The 23,135-nt window shown below is 32.4% G+C and overlaps 1 protein-coding gene and 2 long non-coding RNA genes across 5 annotated transcripts; 1 reads left to right on the top strand and 2 right to left on the bottom strand.

The window, feature by feature from the left end:
• Positions 1–481: 481 nt before the first annotated feature.
• On the bottom strand, positions 482–17,630 carry LOC110940296 (aldehyde dehydrogenase family 2 member C4). Its single transcript, XM_022181843.2, has 8 exons — positions 17,447–17,630; positions 16,049–16,191; positions 2,804–3,187; positions 2,465–2,728; positions 2,247–2,384; positions 1,090–1,227; positions 958–1,019; positions 482–879 (listed from the first exon to the last, which is right to left on the bottom strand). The coding sequence occupies exons 1-8, from the start codon at positions 17,601–17,603 to the stop codon at positions 606–608; spliced, it is 1,560 nt and encodes a 519-aa protein (XP_022037535.2). The 5' UTR covers positions 17,604–17,630; the 3' UTR covers positions 482–605.
• Positions 5,708–7,722, top strand: LOC110940297. Of its 3 annotated transcripts, none has more exons than XR_002592980.1 (3): positions 5,708–6,231; positions 6,467–6,680; positions 7,161–7,722. It is a non-coding gene; the product is annotated as an uncharacterized LOC110940297 (long non-coding RNA). The 3 variants fall into 3 exon arrangements; XR_002592979.1 differs by having other exon boundaries at positions 6,467–7,343; positions 7,447–7,722; XR_002592978.1 differs by having other exon boundaries at positions 6,467–7,722.
• Positions 17,631–20,589: 2,959 nt separating the features above from the next.
• On the bottom strand, positions 20,590–22,869 carry LOC110938694. Its single transcript, XR_004894312.1, has 4 exons — positions 22,620–22,869; positions 22,384–22,492; positions 22,273–22,312; positions 20,590–20,870 (listed from the first exon to the last, which is right to left on the bottom strand). It is a non-coding gene; the product is annotated as an uncharacterized LOC110938694 (long non-coding RNA).
• Positions 22,870–23,135: the final 266 nt, after the last annotated feature.

Raw genomic sequence — 23,135 nt, 5'->3', positions numbered from 1 at the left:
ATGAAGAAATCCTATTAGTTGAAATTTCTTCTTTTTTCTTCTTACAAATAATTTCTTCTCATGGGGAGGTTCATTTGAGAAGAAATTTAATTGAGAAGAAAAAGAACAAAGTGTACAATTGTAAAATATTAAATAGTTTTTCTCTCATCTCATTTATTTTTATGTTTGACTAATAAATCATAAAGACTATCATCCTTCACATTAAAATTTTTTGCCTACACACCAGTATCTTTAATTATAAAAATATGTTTTTATAATTACATAGGAGAGAAATGAGGGAAAACAAAACAATAGATAACACCAATAAATGATGACAGGGGTTCCATATAGGTTTAATTTATTATATAATATAGATGTTAGTTAAAATACAAAAATTTTTGCTTTCTTTTGCCCCTCGAAAGTGACTAGAAATTAAAGCTAAACTTGATCTGTTTGGCCAAAAAATTATAGAAATTCCAAATTTATTAGCAAACTCCAAATACCCACACAACTAAGGAGATTGAATTAGGCCCATAGACCACTCGAAATACCATAAATATGCAATAGTGTTCGAAATTAGCCCAAATGAAACAAACAAGCAAACAAATCATTAAAACTGTAAATATTTACAACCATGGCGAATGGTAAATAGGTGTGACAACAGCTTTGTTTTGAAGATACTTTTCAAGGGCTTCAACACCATGATCCTTCCCGAACCCACTCATTTTGTATCCACCAATTGGGCACCCGGAGTCGAAATTATGGTAACAGTTTATCCAAATTATCCCAGCTCGAATTGACCTAGATACCCTATTGGCTATGTTCAGGTCATTAGTCACAATTCCAGCTGCCAAACCATATTTAGTCGCGTTCGCTCTTCCAATGGCCTCCTCAATTGTTCTACAATATATATTGTTTGTCACAATTGATATTTGTTTCATTGTATAAGACATTAGAAAAATTAAAAAGGTGTCTTACTTGAACTTCATAAGACACATAACTGGACCAAATATCTCATCATTTGCAATAAGCATGTCATCCTGTATGACAACGAGAAGAAATTACCGTCAATGTGAATTTAGTTCTTAAAATGTTGTGTTTCACGCATACCGTAACATTTTCGAAGATTGTTGGTTCAATATAGTATCCCTTTTTTCCACAAGGCTTCCCACCAATTAGCAATGATGCACCTTCTCTCTTACCTTGATCAATATATGAGAGTACTTTCTCATATTGTTCCTTATCAACCTAAAAAATGAAATGATTTTTAAACACGTTATATACATAAGATGCAATAAGTGTACAAATGAACCAAGCTAACTGTATCGTAAGTTGAACTATCTAGGCAAAGTTTATCCCTTATAAAAACACAGGTGTTGCCCATAAGAGAGTTAATATCCATTGAGTCGACCATAAAGCGACCACTTTATAGGTTATATATGACAAGATAAATAATGGTCGTAACTAGTTATCAAAGGTTCGAGTTCACTGTAAAAGTACATAACTAGTTCATTATTCTCTTACCTTAATTCTTAGCCTTGATCATCTACAATGATTAAAAAATTAAAACCTCCTCTTATAAGTATTTTTCCACTCTCAAATATCATAATCATGACTCCACAAAGATCACAATTCCGATACTCAAGTCCTGAAGAAAGCTCATCGCCTTTCTCCAACAACCTCTACATCCAAGATCCCATATCCTTATAGGTTATATAGAGAGTCTGATCGTCTGCTTAGAACTGATAATCAGACTCTTAGGGAGTAATTGAATCACATAGTAGAGATCCATGAAAGGTAGTTGATAAAAAAAAGTGGTTAAAGGAATAGGCAACCGAGTTTACACACTAATTCTTAGGCTATGCGCTATGGCCTCACGCCCCAGCCAGGTGGCATGCCGGCCAACGTGAGACGGCGCGACCAAAGGAAGGGGTGCGCGCAGGGTGAGGTGTATGTGTAGGGGGAGGGGGTTGTCTTGAGATGGTAACGACGTGAAGGGAAGTGGATGTGGGGTGCATGCTTTAATCAACCAATCTTGTGTGTTTGTTTTTTAACTTATTTAAAAATAATATTATTTTATTGGGTGGTGGGTAGTGAAAACTAGAGAAACCACCGTTAGGGTTTAGTGAAAAAAAGTGAATGGAAGTGGTGTGGTGAGGTGGGAGTTGTGATATGGAGTGAAAGAGCGTAAAACCATAGCTGATGCTCTTATCTATACATAGGATAATCATATAATTTGATATCTTACTAGTAAGTTCCAGAATTACCTGTGGTCCTTGATGAGTGGAGGGATCAAACGGATCCCCTACGACCCATGTTTTCAACTTCTCGACCAGGTTTTCCACAAGCTTATCATATATCCCTTCTTGAACGAAAACACGAGAACTACATACACAAATTTCTCCCTATACATAAAATGTAGTATATATATCTTTAGACCAATTCAAAATATGTTTATATAATAATTATACAAAGTATAAAGTACCTTGTTAGCAAGACTCCCGAGGAGTGCAAGATCAGCCGCTTGATTAACATTAGCATCATCAAAGATCAAGAGAGGTGATTTACCCCCGAGTTCAAGAGAAACGGTTTTCAGATTGCTTGTAGCCGCAGCCTGCATTACTAGTCGCCCGACCTCAGTTGACCCGGTGAAACTAACACAATCTATGTCCATATGTGATGCAACAGCAGCACCGGATGTATCTCCAAATCCGGTCACAACATTAAGGACCCCATTTGGGATCCCCGCCTATTAAGAAGAACGCATAACATGTTAATGATATGAAATCCAACATTCCCAAATCATGAACACCGGTGTGCTTACCAGTTTAGCCAAATGTGCCAAGTAAAGAGCCGCGAGGGGTGCTTGTTCAGCGGGTTTAATGACCATGGTGCAACCAGCGGCTAGAGCCGGTGCACATTTAAGAACAAACATGGCACTTGGGAAGTTCCATGGTATTATAAGACCGACTACACCAATCGGTTCCAACAAAGTGTATCCTTGAAATTCGCTAGACAATTTTAAAGTTTTACCATGAATTTTATCAGCAGAACCAGCAAAATATCGTAGTTCTTTGGATATACTTGGAATGTCCACGTTGGTTTCAAAACTATAAACTTTTCCCACGTCAAATGTTTCCAATGCCGCTAGTTCTTCAAGGTTTTCATCGATTAAATCTGCAAATTTGTTCATTATTTTACCCCTCTCCTGCAAATATATAATTTATAATGGTTAATAAAGTGTAATACCAACAAATTTAAATCATTTTCTCTAATAATAATAATAATAATCATAATAATAATAAAGTTTGTTATAAATTAACGTTTGTCATGATATTCACACTATTGTATTAGTGGAAATATACGAGACAAAATTAAGAAAAAAAGAATTTTAAATTTTGACTATGTAAAAATATTAGCAAGTTTAATTTCTTTGCAAATATTTATTATATCCAAAACTTGATAAAAATATTATAAAAGAGAAAATAAATAAATAACGAAAGTATTGTAAATCAATTCTATATACATTGTTAAAATAAACAAAAAATCATGATATGCCCAGTTGGATATGGACACGTGTTTACATCTATGGAAAACCATAAAAGTGAATATCTTGTTCATTTGGAATCGACGTGGTACCGATACTGTTGGGGAGATAGATGTTCGGCTCATCACAATACAAGTACAGTACCGACACTCGCTATAACTTACGATATAAAAAAGTACTCTGTATCGCTACGGAAGTTGTTCGCACGGTGTCGATATGGTTCGTCACGATAAAAAAAAGACTCCATTACTAGGGCTGTAGACGAACCGAACGAACACGAACAAGGCTATGTTCGTGTTCGTTCATTAAGGAAATTAACATGTTCGCGAACTGTTCACAAACGCATACCGAACATAAGTTTATGTTCATGTTCGTTCGTTAAGGAAATTCAGTTGTTCACGAACAGTTCGTGAACAGTGGTCTCGAACACAAACGAATGCAAGAAAATAAAAACGAACGCAAACGAACATTTAACTTGAAAATAAAAAAAAAATAAAAACATTGGTATCCAGTGTCCTTAAACATTGGATGTAAGTAGTTAAATACAACCATCAAATGATAAAGCAAAACACAAGAAGTCTACTACACCACCAAACGAAGAATCAAATTTAACTAACTTAGAGCATTCACAATGGATCCTCTATATGTATGTGAGTGTAACCTCTATATTTGTGAGAGTGGTTGTAACTTGTCGTGAGTGGAGAAGAGAGAAAAAGCAGAAAAAGTTATTGTTCATCAGTAAATTTGGAGAAGATAGTGTTAATCTCTATAACTTTTTTAATATTTTTGAAAGTGGTTGTGAGTGGAGGAGAAAGAAAAGGTAATTGTATAAGTATAAAAAATATTATTTAATTGAAAACAAGAGAGAAAAGGTAGTGTTTTTTAGTGCAATTATAAAGATGGAGTAAGAGATTTGATTGTGAATGCTCCTAGACATAATTATCCCAAAAAATGTCTTAGAAAGTCCAAATTTTAGCTAACTAAGAAAAAAATAGGATTTGAATATGCTTAGATAAAAGGTTTATTGTTTATTATTTTTTTTAATAAACACGAACGAACGTAACCGAACATATTACCGAACGTAGTCGAACAAACGAGACATGTGTTCGTGTTCGTTCGCTAAGCTAACCGAACGAAATTTTTTGTTCGTGTTCGCTCGTTAAGCTAATCGAACGAACATAAACGAACTTCCCGCCGAACAGTTCACGCACTGAACGTTCGGTTCGTTCACAGCCCTATCCATTATATTTGACCCGTCAAATTTGAATAAAAATTTTATATGTACGCAAACAAAAATAAGTGATATAACTAAAATAGAAAATCCTAAATCATAATTTCAGAGGCCTAACTGAATTAAATGTAAATGGAGAGTTTTAGTTTTAAAATACAATAAGAACATGCTTAGCAATCAAATGTATTTCATGTAAATTGTTATGTTGAATTTATGGGGCGATCCATTGACGTAGGTAAAGCTTTAGTTAGGGCAAAATGACGTAGGGTATAATAAGTTTTACAAATAAAAGATTGTAACTGTAATTATTGAAGTTAAATTGTATCCATTGCAATTCGATATAAACATAAAACAAAAAATTGTAATTTACCCTTTAATATATAGTAGTGTTACTATTCATAAGGATGGTTTTTTAATATATAGATAATGTAAATGGAGAGTTTTAGTTTTAAAATACAATAAGAACATGCTTAGCAATCAAATATATTTCATGTAAATTATTATGTTGAATTAATGGGGTGATCCATTGACGTAGGTAAAGCTTTAGTTAGGGCAAAATGACGTAGGGTATAATGAGTTTTACAAATAAAAGATTGTAACTGTAATTATTGAAGTTAAATGATATCTATTGCAATTCGATATAAATATAAAACGAGAAATTGTAATTTACCCTTTAATATATAGTAGTGTTACTATTCATAAGGATGGTTTTTTAATATATAGATGATCCATTGACGTAGGTAAAGCTTTAGTTAGGGCAAAATGACATAGAGTATAATGAGTTTTACAAATAAAAGATTATAATTATAATTATTAAAGTTAAATGATATCCATTGTAATTCGATATAAACATAAAACGAAAAACTATAATTTATCTTTTAATATATAGTAGTGTTAGGATGGTTTTTTAATATATAGATATAGATAATTATTATATATATCAATTGTCATCGGATGTTTGCGCCAGGGAACTTTTTTGGTTTTCAAATGTGACCACATAACTTCCTAGCTTTCTGACGGCAGACAACCAAGGAAGAGAAAAGAGATTCTTGCACAAGGAATAAAGAGAGAGCGACTAGAGAGATTTGGGGTTTTCCGGCGATGTTCACGGCAATACTGTCGGCCGTCTACTACGGCGTAACCAACAGTCATGAAGATTCTGTGGTTGTAGGTGTAGATCGGAGGACCTAAGAGGTGATGTTGATGTTTAGTTCGAGAAACCCTAAGCCACAAGAACCCCTCATCTCTAATCGGAATGAAAAGAAAATGATCGGCGAGACTAGGTGTTTTTGTGGCAAGGTCGCGTTCTTGATGATCTAATGGTTGTCGAGCAGCGGAGACGAAGGAAACAACCACGCTGACGACAACGATGGTTATCTGGGGTTCCAAATGTTGGTCGATGGCGGCGGTTGTTCCCACGAAGACCTAGCCGCCGACTCCGGAGATGGCGTCTAGGATTCCGATTGGAACTCCGGTAAGGTTATAATATGATTATTCATGCTTGGATGTTTCATTTTGCAATCATTATAGGTAGAGTTGAAGCATCATGGGATTGCAAAATCATCTTTATGCTTGATAAGTTATCCGTTGTTGTTTGGGATTCCACTTGATACACTTTCACTTCAAATTGCTTTTATTTGTTTTGTAATCTTTATTTATTTTGTTGTATTGTATGCCATCAATTCTTATTTTACTGTTGGTTGTCATAGATTGATGTCTGGCCTTTACGTGACCAGCCACAAGAAGAATATGGTTTGACTTATGATCAGTAAAACCATCAAACCAACGAGTTCTTAGACCATGAAACCAATGAGGTTGAGGGTCAAGATGAAAGTTCTGACGAAGATCAAATCGAGAACCATGTGTGTCCTGCTTCTGTGACTGAACGTTTATATGATAATGGCCCTTATGAGCACAATGAAGGTAAGTGCTTTACCTTTTTCTGTTCGGGTTTCACGCGTTTCTCAACTCTTATTTAACTTCAATCATCCAATTAATCAATTGTTGATCCCAATCTGCTGTAAGTCGATGCAGTTCAATAGGTGCAATTCGGATATTGTTTATGTAATAATAATGTTAAATCATGTATCTGTTGTTTATATAACTTAATGTTTTTTCACTAAATACGTTTCCAGATTTGATTGAGTTGACTCAGTCATTGTGTGAAATAAGTTAGGATGATGGTGAATCTAATGTTATTTGGGAATGTTATAGGCGATTGTGAGGTTTCATATTAGGAATAACATTAGGGCTAGGGTTTGGGGATGAGTTGGTGTAATCGAGTCAGGTTCAACAGGTTCAGTCAAATCTCTCTTTAATTGAAAGGGCATTCTTTCCCAAACACGCATTTTTACTACATAACCAGAATGTTTAGCTGATGTATTGAAGTTATTTGCTCCTCAGGAAATAAGATTCACATATTTGAAGCAAAAATCGCGGTTTGAGGTACAAACAGATGTGATAAGTATTAGGTTATGATGGAGGTTTAATCAAATTAGAATATCTGGTATCTGTTCTGATCATCACACTCACATGTGTTGGAGGGCTAGGTTTTTTTGAAGGTTGAGAACTATAGACTATTTAACAGTAAGCATCCTTTCGGTTTAATTTATAGATTTTGTATGTTGGAAGTGAATTTTATGAGAGCATATGGTACCTGTTCTACTCATCTTATTCACATGGGTTGCAGGGATGGGGTTTTTTGAAGGTTGACTATCGGCTATTTAACGCCTCAGTTAAATGTGAGTGTGTAATGAACCAGTGATATTTTGGTTTCTTCCTTCTTAAATGTGAATTAGAATTACCTATGTTAGATGATATGAACTGGATGCTTTGTATACAGCCTACATTTTCTCCAATGGTTGTTTTTCTTTACAAGTTTATTGTAAACAGCATACCTCAAAATGTAATACCCATTTACCTTTAGTCTTCTATCTGAGGTTGGTAGAACAGACAACTTCTTTTATATTTGGTTGTTGTGGTTTTAGACTTTTATAACTTGATCACTATACTTTAGTTTTTGCACAGTTTGGTTATGGTCCTTTTACGATGATACTTAGGAAAGAGATCAAAATTTGATTAGTGACATCATATCTTTTGTTAAGAATCCCTTGAAAGACGAGGTTCACATATCTTGTAATAAAGCTACATACTTTACACAAATTTTCTAATCTTTTGGTAAATTCCACTCGAATCCAAAGGAAGAAAGTGAATCTTGGCTTGTACATGGAGCACACTCAGGTATATGAACCCATGATAGTGGATATGTGAATGTGAACTCGCCATGCTGACCCGGCCGCAACGCGGCGGGTGTTGCATCTAGTTAAAATTAAAAGGTAAGAATGAGGCTACAGTGGATGATTCAATATGGATTTTTCGGACCCGTATGACTCTAATTCTTATCTATTCATCGTTGACTACCTTGTGTACCAAGGGGTTGACTACCGTATTCAATAAGGAACATGTCTCCATAGCTTTCACACTTGCACCTTCCGGCGCCAATTCACATTTCCGATAAACCAAGAACAAACTAAAACCACCCAGAAATACTAAAAGATAACCATGCTACCTATCTTTACCTTTCTAGTAACCTTCGGCAACGTCTTTACGTTCAAAAACCTTCCGTAGAATTTTCCGGTGTACAGTTGGGGAAGACGAAGTAACAAGAGGTATATTTATATACGTTTTGATAATTAAACGAATCTGAACCTATTCTGAACTAGTTTTTTTATTTAAATACGTTGTTTTAACCGGGTCCGCGCCAGAGAGTCTCTCGCATAATAGATCCTCAATTTAAACCCCTTAACGATACGAGAAATCTCTATCACATAGACTCAAACTTGAGATCTGGAAAGAAAAACTCACCCGAATCCACCATAAATAAAACTTAAATACCCATAATCTTCACTAAAGCACTAATGATGGTTCTATTCTGAAGTAGCTAACCATAAAAGATCCATATTATTATTTTATTTCGCTGGAAATCCTCTATACATGAGTTCCTTTGAAAAATTAAATTGATTCAGCCCACCAAATTATTCGATATCCATAAAATATAAAGTCTCCATACTAAGTTAATTCATCTTATTTATTTTCTCTTCAGAAAATTAAATTCTATTGATTTAATTAAAGTATTTGATTTTGTTAAAACTTCATAACAAGCATAAATGAAAAACAAGACCTCTTAGTTAACTCATTTATATGGGTTCATTTTCCAAAATATTGATTCTTAGATTTAATAAAATTTCTTTTAATATTGTTTTCAAATCTCATAATACATTTATAAATTCAAATGGAGGTTTGATGATTCATATGTTAAAAATGTATTTTAATCAATAAAAGAAGTCAAATGTTTGATTTTAAAATCATGTCATGAAAATATTTTGTTATAAGCTCTGAAACGTTTATAACTATATGAAATCTATAGAACCCACAAAATTTATGAGATTTATATTAAGATATAATTAATAGAGTAAATTGCTAAAATAGTCCCTAACGTTTGTTCACATTTGCTAGATCCATCCAAAAAAAGATTTTTTCTCATATGAACCACTGAGTTTTCAAAAAAGTTGCTAAATCCATCCAAACTTCAGGGACGATTTTAGCAATTTAATAAAACAAACTTTTTTTTGGATGGATTTAGCAAATGTGAACAAACGTCAGGGACGATTTTAGCAATTTACTCTATTTTTTTATTTTCATCTTTTTATTATATCTCTTAATTAACATAAAATCTATTTATTTTCATCTTTTTATTAAATTTCTTATTTAACATAAAATCTACTAGTTTTTTTTTTCTTTGAACGACGAATTTCTACAACAGGCGATAGATTCGCACCTGCTTTTGCAGGCCCTCCACCCCATTCTGGCCAAGACTATGTTGTCTTAACCGGGCTCATGCTTGGCATCAGAGTTTGGCTTGGCGCTCCCCGACAAAATTTCCAGCCTACTGCCATATGCGAGTAGTTGCACCCTCCACAAGAGCCGAAAACTCTCTGGAGTAAATGCACTGTAATAGAAAACTCGGGTGTGCTCTGCGGGTAATAGAAAACTCGGGTGTGCTCTGCGGGTTTCGAACCTGTGACCAGGTCTTCACCCACTTCATTATAAAGATTAATCATTTATATTTTACAATTATGAATACGGTTTTATATTTATAATCATCTAACCAAGTCTTTTAAAATGTAAACATTTTACTCATTACTAATCCTTTAATAAAGTTAATTATACGACAAAATGTTTTCAACGGTTTAATTTGTTACCTGTTTAGCAAGAACGTGTATTTTATTTTATAAATGAACAAAAAAATACTGGGTGAAGGCCTGGCCAAAGGTTCGAAACCCGCGGAATACACCCGAGTTTTCTATTACAGTGCATTTACTCCAGAGGGTTTTCGGCTCTTGTGGAGGGTGCAACTACTCGCATATGGCAGTAGGCTGGAAATTTTATCGGGGAGCGCCAAACCAAACTCTGATGCGAAGCGTGAGCCCGGTTAAGACAACATAGTCTTGGCCAGAGTAGGGTGGAGGGCCTGCAAAAGCAGGTGCGAATCTATCGTCTGTTGTAGAAATTCGTCGTTCAAAAAAAAAAAAAAAACTAGTAGATTTTATGTTAAATAAGAAATTTAATAAAAAGATGAAAATAAATAGATTTTATGTTAATTAAGAGATATAATAAAAAGATGAAAATAAAAAAAATAGAGTAAATTGCTAAAATCGTCCCTCACGTTTGTTCACATTTGCTAAATCCATCCAAAAAAAGTTTGTTTTATTAAATTGCTAAAATCGTCCTTGAAGTTTTGATGGATTTAGCAACTTTTTTGAAACTCAGTGGTTCATATGAGAAAAAAATCTTTTTTTGGATGGATCTAGCAAATGTGAACAAACGTTAGGGACTATTTTAGCAATTTACTCTAATTAATAAATACGTTTTCATAAATTCCTTTATAAAGAACATAAATTAACTAGCTAATACGAATACCTCAATAAGTTCAGCTAAACATAAGAAACCTTTAAATAAAAGTCTCAATGAAATATATCTGTTATGTAGATATTTGTGAACACTCTTAAATCAAGTTAGTAGCGCTTTAGAAAATTAAAGGTACGGATCCTTATCTCTTCGCTTTGTTATCTGGTTCGATTGTTTATAAACCCTTTTAATTATATATATTGTTGGAACTCGTAACGTCTTTGACACTTTGGCTGTCCAAAACAATATGTAAATGATACGAATTAATGAATTGGATTGGAAATACGATAAGCATTGATAATTGAGTAATTTTCTTATATTATAAGGCTGGAGGGTGTGGGGGCGCCACCCAACCTAGCTGGCACACCATAGCGCTCCACCCCCGCCATACTCCACACCCCCAACGCTATGCCGGGGCGCTATACAACCATCGCCACCATGGTAACGAGCGGCAACGCTCAAGGACCGAGAAGCATTTAACTTTTGGACCGTTGAAAACGGTCAAATTTTAAAAAAAAAAAATTACTTTTTAATTTATTTATAAATTCACACTATAAGTACCCACTTTCTACCTCACTTTTTAAATCATTAGTCTTACTTTCTACCTCAATTTTTATACAACTCTCTTCATTTTTTTTAAAACTTCCCAACAATGTTTCCCAACAACCCAAACAACCCATGGGATCCGACCAATCCGTTTTGGCAAAATTTGCAAAACAACGAGCAAGAGGACCGCTATCGCCGAGACTCGCGTACGGGGGAGGTTGGATATTATCCTATGCCACCAACTTCTCCCCATCCCACCACTCAACCGATGCCGCCATATTTTGGGTATTATTCTAAAAACATTTTTTCCGCCAAACATGCCACCACCAAACATACCCGCCCAAGACACAAGCGAAACTGAATTTGTTCCCGAAACCCAAGTCGAATCCTCTTCTATAAAAAAAAAGAAGCCATAAAAAGAAGGATGAGACCGAAAAACGTGCCACTAAGAAGGTAGAATTTTGGTCGCCTAAGCAAGAGTTCGAGTTGGCAAAAGCTTGGCTCGACGTGTCGGAGGACGAGATTGTTGGTAAATATTTTTTATGCTTTTGTAAATAATATTTTTTATGCTTGTGTAAAAAAAATTTATGCTTTTGTAAATAATTTTTTTATGCTTTTGTAAATAATATTTTTTTAGGAGACGACCAAGACATAAAGGTATTTGGGGGTCATATACGCGATAAGTTTTTCGCCGCAACGGGTCGTGGCGTGTATCGAACCCCCGACTCTTTTTCGGGAAAGTGGGGGGCTTTGAGGACGAAGGTTAGCAACTTCAACAACATATACAATAACCTCGTCAATAACACTAGAAGGAGAAGTGGTGCGAGCGACGTCGAGTATAGAATGCACCATGGGCATATATTTACGTTGGTAACCACATGGGAGCTTCTTCGCAAATCTCCAAAGTGGCATCTTGTGCCACCGTTCGACCCAACCCGCCCTAGATCCAAACGGTCCAAATCGACATCCACCACCGAACCATATGGGTCCGATTCTCGTACAGTAATTAATCTAAACGAGGATGCTGACGAGTTTGAAGAACCAAAAGAGCTGCCTCGTCAGTCCAACTGGTAGAGATAAAAGTAAAGCCAAGGCACGTGGAAAGTCTACTAAATCAGATGGCCCGTCAAAGATTAGCGAGTTCCAGGCAGATCTCAAGCAAATAATCTCCATTAGGGAAAAAGACCAAGAAATGAGAATGGATAAACAAATTGCGAGAGACATGGACTTCTCGCAAGGGATCTGTCACATCTACCAGAGGAGGACCGAGTCATTTTGGAGGCTCGTAATGCACAAATTCGGGCCAAATATATGTAGTTTGTTTTTAAGTATGTTGTCTTTTTTTTTTCTAGTATGTTATCTTTTTTTATGACTTTGTAGTGTTTTTTTTAATGAAATTATGTTTTATTTTTAATTTTGTAGTTATTAAAATTGCCATTTAATTTAAAAAAATAAATATTTAAATAAATAATTAGTTAATCATTACACGGGGCGCCATCCACACCCTCCAAATTAAAGGGGGGAATGATAAAGCCCCCTTGCTGACATGGCGATGACATGGATCCTACTTGGCATGATAAAGTCTAAGGGGGCTCCATCCACACCTCATAGCCTAAGTAGAGAATATTAGTTATATAGTTGATGAATTTTGATATTTTAATAAATACATATTATTATCTGGTTTATAAATCCGGTTTGACCGGTTCGACCAATGAACTGATAGTGAGGCCGGTTCATTAACCGGCCCGGTATCAAAAACACTGAGAAAAACAATGAATATCGTTTATGTTTGCTAGCGAAAAAGAACACTGTGATAACGTTCCTATACATATCTATACTATATAGTAAAAGAAACCTGTTTCGGGACACTTGTCATTCTCTCATTTAATTGATTAAAATTATTAATAATACTAAAAATAATAATATTTAATCTAAATTAATAAAAATTCTTATTATTAATAATATTTAATTAAATTTAAAATCTAATCTAATATAAATTTTTATATTATCTCTTAATATAGTTTTGAAAGTATAGATAAATAACTTAATTCTATAAAATAAAAGTAATTGTATTTATACATTAAGATTATTAATCGTATTAATGATTGGTAGATTAATATATTTAGGTGTGTACCTGTAAAAATGTTGTAAACTTTTGATTTTTTTTAGTATTAATGTCATGTGAGTGACTCGATACAAAGTGTGCAGGTAATATTTCCAATCAAACCGTACTGGTGTAGACAGTAGTGGATCCAGGAATTTTTTTCATCAGGTTCTAAGTTATGTTTGGTAGATTCTCACTAATTTTTTCCAAATCATACAAAATTTCCACTAATTTTTCCATTTTTTGCCAAACCCAAAGGGTTCCTTTTCCATTTTTTGCCAAACCCAAAGGGTTCCTGAAAACCTCCAAAACACCTCTGGATCCGCCCTTAGATACAAATCAAAACCCCATGCATAGCGCATATATTTTTGCCAGTTACAATAAATTACGAGGATGACAACGGGTGGGTGGGGGCTACAAGAGACTTGGGCTTGTTTATTATTTTTTTTTATTTTGTAGTTATTTATTATTTTTACAACAAGATGTGTAATTGAAGGACAAAACGTGTTAGTATCACAAATAGTGAGAACCAATCTCGTATATCCGTAAAACATATTACATATTACCGCCCCACGTAATTAGTTAATTCTTATTTACAGAGTCTCTGAAAATTTACGTAGCCTGTTCGGGCTTAAAAAATATGCCCTTCCGTAATGTTCTATTATTATTTAAAAAGAAACAAATTAGTATTTGACTCAATAAACCTAATGCAAGTGGGCTAAATTCTAAACCATAAAAAATGATTTGTAAATGGGTCTATATTGAAATTGGTATGTGTTTACTATTTTAAAAAATAACATATATATATCGGATTTTTTTTTAAATCGCGTGCCCTTTGAAATTACGGGCCTTGTGCGGAGGTTCTCCATACACACCATCAAAGCCGCCCCTGCTTATTTATATTAACAGTTTTTACAAATTCAATACTATAAATTTAAAGATATTTATATAAGATACAATACTACACATATCCGGTTCATTGTGACGGTGAATCGAACGTAAACATCGAAATATAACTAAAAAAACTAACGAGTAATTTGAGATGAGTCGTAGCATAAAAAAAAATTTATGTTTTGTTTTTAAGAAAAAAAAATAAAATGTAAAAGATTTATATACTGTATCAGACCAAAGAATTGGGGCTAAAATGCAGACGATAATGAGTGGGTGTCAAGTCCGTTATCTTCTTTTTTGCAGCATTTCCGTTAAAACATTTAATCATCAAGATGTGTTTTCTAACAAAAGGAACTTTGAGGTACTATTTACTTATTATAACATCTCACTTTATTTTTTATTAGGTTAGAGAATTGTGTTATTACATGGTTTATAACATTTTACTTTGTTTTTTTATTTATTATTAGGTTAGAAACTTACGTATTACCTGATGTTGGATAATCAACAGAAAAAAGAAAGAAACCACTTTTGGGACACTTGTCATCATATTAGACCATCTCTTATAGATAATTATTATTTTAGCTTATTCTCTTCTAATTAATTAATTATAGATAACTCTCCTACTAAATATTATTTAGTTTAATATCTTATATTATAGATATTTCTCATACTAAATATTATTAGTTTAATATCTTATGGATAATTATTATTTAGTTTAATTTCTTCTCATTTATAATATTATTTAATTGAATCAATTATATTTGAACATTTTGTTTAGTTTGGCATCAAATAGATTTTACGAAACTTAAAATAAAATTAACTAATATTATTTATCGTTTATACATTTACGGAGTTTTAAATAAAGGGTTAAATTTATTGAGACTTCGTTAACAAATTTTGCAACAACAAAATACTCTATTTTTACCATGAAAACCAAACTTATACTAATATATTAAATATTTTTATTTTCACTATACAAAATTGCATTTACTCGACCCATGTAATATATGAGGTTTTTTAAGATATAACTTTTTATTATTTGATATATAAAATTAGATTTATTCAATTCGTACAATACACAGGGTTTTTTAAAGATATATATTTTTTTATTATTTAGTACAGAAAATTACATTTATTCAAACCGTGTAATGCGCATATTTTTAAAGATGTATTTTTTTATTATTTGGTATATAAAATTGCATTTATTCAACACGTGTAATACACGTGGTTTTCAAGATATGACTTTTTTATTGGTATATAAAATTACATTTATTTAACACGTACAATATGGTTCTCATAGATATAACTTTTTATTATTTAATATATAAAATTATATTTAATCAACCTGTGCAATAAATAAGGTTTTTAAAGAAATATTGTTTTATTATTTAGTATATAAAATTTGTTTATTTAACCCGTGTAATACACGGTGTTATAACCTAGTTATTTTTAAAGAAAATTGAAAGTAAACTTGTTATGGATGAACCTCTTACAATATTATATCTTATAAGTCATTTTCTTTATAGGTAATGAATATTCAAATAAATATCAATATGACCACGCAAGCCACACCATTAAAGCCACACCATTAAAGTCACCATTAATGAATATTCAACTACATCAATTTATCGTGCAGAAATAAATATTTAAAATAGAAAAAAAATATATACAACTAATATTTATCATCTTTTTAAAAGGATTTTAAACGTTTTCTATCATCTTTTAAAAAGGATTTTAATCGTTTTTATTTGATACTAAAAAGTAAAGAAACAAAGATACTCACACATCCTGGCATGCGAGGCCATGAACCGTGATCAAAAGCTTGCCGTGCAGCTTTCACCGCCAAGTCGATGTCCTCTTTATCACCTTCGGCAATTTTTGCAATCACTTCTTCTGAGCTCGGGTCTATTGTCTCAAATGTTTTGCCTGTTCAGTTATTTTTTTATGATTAAAATGCACATATAACTATTATTGTATATATTGATTACAACTAATTAAACAAATATAAGGGACTAAAAATCATTAATTTACTATACACATCATAAACTATCTACACACGGTATATGTATTATTATTTAACTAAAATAATTGAGATGTGATAGGAATATCAAAATTACCCTAAAAGATCATTTGTAGAGTAATTTTGATAATTACTCTACGATTAAATAATTAAGAAAATGTCACTTCGTTTATTTAGCAAAACATTCGGTTTAATAAGTTTTTTATATTAAAGATATTTGTATTTGAATTTTTTTTCCTTAGAGATATTTATTTCGTATGTGGTTTATATACGAACTTCAATCTCTATTTTATCGCTCAAAGATACAAGGATTGATATGACACTATGACTTTTTTTAAAAACAATTTTTTAAAAAGTGGCTTATCTTACGATTATGTGGATATAAACTGATAGGAATTTTTTTTATTAACTCTTTCAAATTTGAATATATAGTTTAGTTTCTTCTAAGAGAAGACTCACACACTAACCTGCTATACAATTAGCTCTTTGGTTATAAAAATCGGCAATGATCTGGAACATTAAAAGATGGACAACTTGTAAACTATTATTAAAATAGTGTTAAATGAATTTATGTGCGTAAATTTACATGTTTTCATGTAGTATAGAAAGTTACACAAGAACTTCAATCTCCAGGTTTAAGGATCGATGTCTTGCTCTCTCACTTAATATGCACACTTTTATCCTCTAGCAAGTTCTTATTCTTACGCCGGAGGGTGGTTAGAAGGAGAACCCCCTATTCTCCTCTTGTAACGAGCTTCACGGTGTGCTGATTGTTTTGCAGGATCGTCGTTACAGTTTATCGAGTTCAAAAGAAGATTAACCTTATTTGAACGAGTCACAAAGCACAAACTAATCTCTAGATTAACTTGGTGTTTTTCCATTGATTCTGTTTGTTTCTCACGAGTTCTCGTAATATTTATTTAGAATTCTTAATTGATCGGTCTATATATACAATTATCTACTTAATATGATTATGAAAAGACGTAAATTTATTTAAGATGGGTTTGTAGAAGTTGTACGAGTTTTAAACTGGTCTTTTTTTTAGATGTTAATTGTTCTTGGTCCGTTTATCCAACAAAACTGATTTCCATTAAAAAGGAATAAACTAGCTGAATAAAGAATAATAAGAATATATTAACAAAAATGATATATGATTAGAACCTGAAATGGAATCCACAAAATCGCCATTGATGAAAAGCTTTGTAAACTTTATGTTAGGAATCCTCCTTGAATTGGAGTTCGTCTTTCCATTACTTACGTCACCCATGTCCTCTCCCTTTTGCTTTCTTTTGTTGACAGTTGTGTTTATCGTATCCATTTATATACTAAAATTCGATGGTAATCTCGTAATATTATTAGTAGGTGGGAGGCAAAGAGGTTGTTGATTTTTTATATTATATCGACTTTCATCAATTTTTTAACTTTAAATTTAAATAATTATAATGTTTATAGCATGCGTTTAGTCTTAAATCTTTGTAAGATCTATGAGTTAGATACAAATTGTTAGCAACCAAGTAATTCTTTACAGCCTGACCCAACCTTTTTAGCACCTAAAGCCGATTTTAAAATCTGGGCCGTTTTTGTGAGAAGTATATGTTTGCTTAGGATCCTAACACCTGAAAATATGATAACACATACCTTTTATATACAACGAGTTGACGCCAACCCGCGCGTTGCGTCGGGGTGTGAGATGTTGATTATGAATGACTATTTAGCTTTTTTTAAAACATACTTTTCATTTTGCCGCATTGTCAGTATGAGATGTCCAAATACTTTAGTATTTTCAAAACATTCTTTTCGTTTCGCTTAACCTCCAAAATATCTAGAATGGGTAAGAATTATTGCTTTTAAGAATGGGTTAGAATTATTACTTTTAATATAGATATATGATATATAAGTGTTGTATGACGTTTTACACGGATATATTGTTATGCCTTCGTGTTATCAAAGGAAAGACATTAATACGAAACAACTTAAATTTAAAGATTTTCTAAAAAGATGTAGCAAAAACAATTTTCTTACATGAATAAAAAAATTTAACATTTAAATTTAAAAAGTTATATTCTTGAAGTAAATTTATTATGAGAAATCAATTTCTTTTTGTTATGAGAAATCATCATCAATTAGTATATAACTAGGTTAGAACCCGTGTATTACACGGATTGAGTAAATATAATTTTATATATTAATTAATAAAAAGTTATATCTTTGTGAACCCCGTATATTGTATGGATTAAACAAATGTAATTTTATATATCAAATAATAAAAAAAGTTATATCTTTAAAAACCATGTGTATTACACAGAATAAATAAATGTAATTTTGTATACTAAATACTAAAAATGTCGTATCTTTAAAAAAGCTTTTTTTATAATTGGGTTGAATAAATCTACCAAATAATAAAAAATTACATCCTTAAAAACCTCGTATATTACACGTGTTGAATAGATATAAAAAGAGTTATATCTTTAAAAACCATGTGTATTACACAGATTAAGTAAATGTAATTTTGTATATTAAATACTAAAAAGGTCGTATCTTTAAAAAACCCGTGTATAGTCGGGTTGAAAAATCTACCAAATAATAAAAAATTATATCTTTAAAAAACCTCGTGTATTACACGTGTTAAATAAATCTATTTTTACATAGCAAATGATAAAAAGTTATATCTTTAAAAACTTCGTGTATTACACGGGTTATATAAATGTAACTTTGTATAGTAAATAATAAAAAATATTAGATTTTTAAAAACCCCGTGTTTTACACGGAGTTGATTAAATATAATTTTGTATACCAAATAATAAAAAGTTATATTTTTAATAAATTAGGATACCATTTAATATTAATTTATTATTTGTATATTTAATATAAGATAAGTAGGAAAGAGAAGTATTTGTTTTAAAAATATATTAAATTAACAATTTAGATTTGAGGATAATATTTTATTAAAGTATGATAAGATTTAATATTAATTTATTATTTATTTATTTAGTTAATATAAGATAACTATAGATTTGAGAATACCTTCAATGAATGACACATGTGCAAAAGTTGGTTTGTTTTATTATAGTAGATAGATTTGTTATTAATATTAATAATATTATTAATATTATAATTATCTATAAGACATGGCCTCATATAATGACAAGTGTCCAAAACAGGTTTCTTTTATTATATAGTATAGATAAACTGAAGAAAACCAAATAAAGGTGCACAAATTATTACTAAATAATATTTGAGAAATCGATTACCATATATTGAGAAAATCAAATATGTTATAAATATATTTTATTATGTGGTTATCAATTCTTTTAAATAGATTGTCTTCTTCTCCAAGACTTCCCCTCCTATATATGTTCATTGTATTCCTTTGTAAAATACACACCTCAATCAATAATATTAATCTCTTTATCCTTGTTATTCTCTCATATTCTTTTACTATTATGCTAGTTTCACAACACGTTATCAGCACGAGAGTGCTCTGACAAAATCCCTAATCATCTTCCATGCTTTTGTGATTTCTCAACGTAAGAGATTGTAGACAAGTGCTAGAACCTTAGCAACTAGAAGCAACAAAGCAAACAATGTCCTAGTTATTACTTTGTTTCTAACCAAGCCGTTCCGTTGATTGAGGTAAAAGGAACCTAACCCTCTTCTGTCAATAATATACACACCACGTAGATATATTTTGTATGATTTATGCAATATGGATATGTGAATGTGTTTTTGGTTTTTGATGATGAATACTATATGAATAATAAGCATTATATAAATTAGAAACTAAGTAAATAAGATGAAAACACTACTAGAAAACATGGTTTTTGTCATGTAATTTTTGGTTACAAAATGGTAGCAATTGCCTTGTTCTCACCAGTTTGCCACCGAAAATACGGTGACAAAAACACCCGTGTCAAATGCCCTAATGCCACCAAATAGCCACCATTTTTATATTTTGCTACCTTATTTTACCACCACAAAATTGGTCAAAATTATTTGCCACTGTTTCATCTTTGCTACGCTCCGCCTTGTTTGCCACCAAGTTGTGACGTGTTTTGATACCATTTGGCCACCAATATTGTCACCATTTAGCCACCGATATTGCCACCATTTTTTACACAATTTGCAACCATTTGCTACCATTTTTTACACAATTTGCAACCATTTGCTGTTTATTACTGGAATATTGGTTTTTAATTCAGATTTTTTTTTCTTCCTGCTATTTTCATCAAAATTACATATCAATAAAACTACAAAATAATATACAAAAAGTCTAATAAAATCCAAAAATTATATAAAACATATCGTTTTCAAAAGCATATAATAAATAGCAACTAAAACATAAAATAACTAAAATTATCCTAATAAGATAAATATCTAAACATTCAAAACAAGTGTTTATAGCTTATCTTCGAACTAAAGCTGTTAACATAGCTTCAATTTGTGACATCCTATCAAGCATAGCATCTTTATCCACCTTATCTTTTTCTTTTTCAGCCAACAACCCCGCAATAATTCCATTGAACCTTTCTTTTTCTTCATCTTTTTCCTTAACGAGCTCCTTGATAGCTAAGTTCAACTTTTCAATCTACAAAACAACCAATGAATAGAATCAAGAAATCATAATTAATGAAAAGTAATAATGGGTCAAGTTAGTTGCAAAGAAAAAAAAATACAATTGTGAGCTACAATTCAAGTGCTAGAAGCTAAATAGCATGTTCCAGTTTGTTTACATATTAAAAAAGATTAAAAATACCTCAGGGTCTTCTCTGCTATGTACACACAGGTAACTAACATTGCGTAGCCCGTACACTTTTCCTTTATTCCTGCCCTTAGTTCGTGACCACAAGTCGTTGTCAAATTTTGACCCGAACCCATTTTGTCCCACAACCCAACCCGAGCCGACCCACCCGTTTTGTTGGGCGTAATCACTAACTATCAAGAATACAATTAATATTAACGTGCCTTTTTTATACTTTTAAACCAACCCAACCCGGCCTGACCCGAAACCCATTTTAACCCGGACCCGTTCCAACCCGAACCCGTTTTGACCCTAACACATCCCGACCCGAACCTGTTTTGACTGTAGAATCAAAACAACCTTTTTTTTATTTGACCCATTCTGACCCGAACCAGTTTTGACCCGAACCCATTTTGACCCATTGGCATATTTCCCATATAGCTCAACTTTTTAATTTAACCCGTTTGGGATTAAAACACAACCCAAATCGACCAATTCACTATTAAATGGGTCAAAACTATGGGCGAGATTCAAGAGACCATCTATTTTTTCAATGCACGTATGCGGCCAAGATTTGGAGCATGGTTAAACAAAAAGTTGATATGGTAAATGTAAACGAGTCATGGAGCTCAATAATGGTGTGGATAGAGCTGAATGCGAATTCAAAGAAACTAGAACACATTGTGTGCAAGCTATTGGTAGCGGCTTCTACCTATTTTATATGGCAAGAAAGGAATAATCGGCTGTTCTCCAATGTATACAGGAAGGAAGAGATAGTGGCACAGATTATCTTGGACATGGTTCGGCTTCGTATAATGGGCTTCAAGGTCGGAAGAGACATGCACTATAGGAAGCTGTTGGAAACATGGGGAGTAAAAGAAGATGAACCGGGCTAATTGCGAGCTAGTGTAGCAGTTAGATAGTTTGTTTTGTTGGGTTGTAATTTTGTTTTGGGCCGTTTGTTTTTGGATGTTTGTTTTGTGTTGTCTAGGCTTGGCCTGTCAAGCCTAGTAGTGTGTGTCAAACTCATGTCACACCCTGTTCTTTGATTCTTTATAAAATTTTTACCGGGGTAACCCTTTACCCAAAGAAAACTATCAACTCTATAGTGGAGATTACTCGATTAGTTGTGGTTAAATAGGTTAGCTTCATTATGCAATTGTACTTTGAGGGAAAAAAGACGGTTTGCTTGCCAAACAAAATCAAAATACAATAGTTCAAATAGTCTATAACTTAAGAACAAACGTACCATTTCGGGTAAAGTCCCGCCTCCTACGTTATGCACATGCCTGTTTACAAATATACTATATAAACAAAAATCAGTGTGGACAAATGCATGAAATGCCTTAATCAAACTTACAAACATCTAGAGCCCCGTCTACATATCCTTCCACAAGTAAATTATGAAACGGAGTACCAGTGGATCCCTCCTTATACATTACACGGCAATCTTCATTATCCTGTTTTATCTGTTCAACAAGATAAAATTGAATTCTTAAATAGCCGAAACAAACAGACGGCTCAACATAATAGACACAAAAGATGAAAAAAATCAAGAAAAATTACAAATAATAATATTATTAATATATGACATACTTTCCAACCACCATGTGGTATTTCATTAGCTTTTGAGCTTTCAACAGCATTCCCAGAAGCACTTTTAAGCATGCTGAGAAAATTAGCCACTTCCTTAGTTCTTTTTTGAATTAAATTATCATTTATTTCTTCATAACATAAAATCTTTGTAACTAGTATACATATTTACAACCGAAATTAATAATTCGCAAGACCGGCCATCAACAAATGCTAAAATCATATATAAAGAAACCTTGATCTTCACTTTGTGTTGACTTTGACATTTGATTTTCAACTAGGTTTCTTAAGAATTCCATATTAGAAAGATCATGAGATATGAGTGTTTTGTCCAGCTTATCTCTATACTGAGATATACTTTCATCCAGAAGTCCTTTCAATCTCTGAAAAATTATTCACCGAATCGGCGTCTTTCTTTAACGTATTTACTGAAAAACTAGGGCTACACCTTATAGATTCACCTTTCTGATTGTCACAATTGCCGGTATCATTATCTAGTTGTTCCGTTACAACAGAACA

Source organism: Helianthus annuus, chromosome 5, assembly GCF_002127325.2.
Source record: "Helianthus annuus cultivar XRQ/B chromosome 5, HanXRQr2.0-SUNRISE, whole genome shotgun sequence".
In the NCBI taxonomy this organism is placed as follows: Eukaryota; Viridiplantae; Streptophyta; class Magnoliopsida; order Asterales; family Asteraceae; genus Helianthus; species Helianthus annuus.
This window is presented reverse-complemented; position numbering and strand designations above follow the sequence as displayed.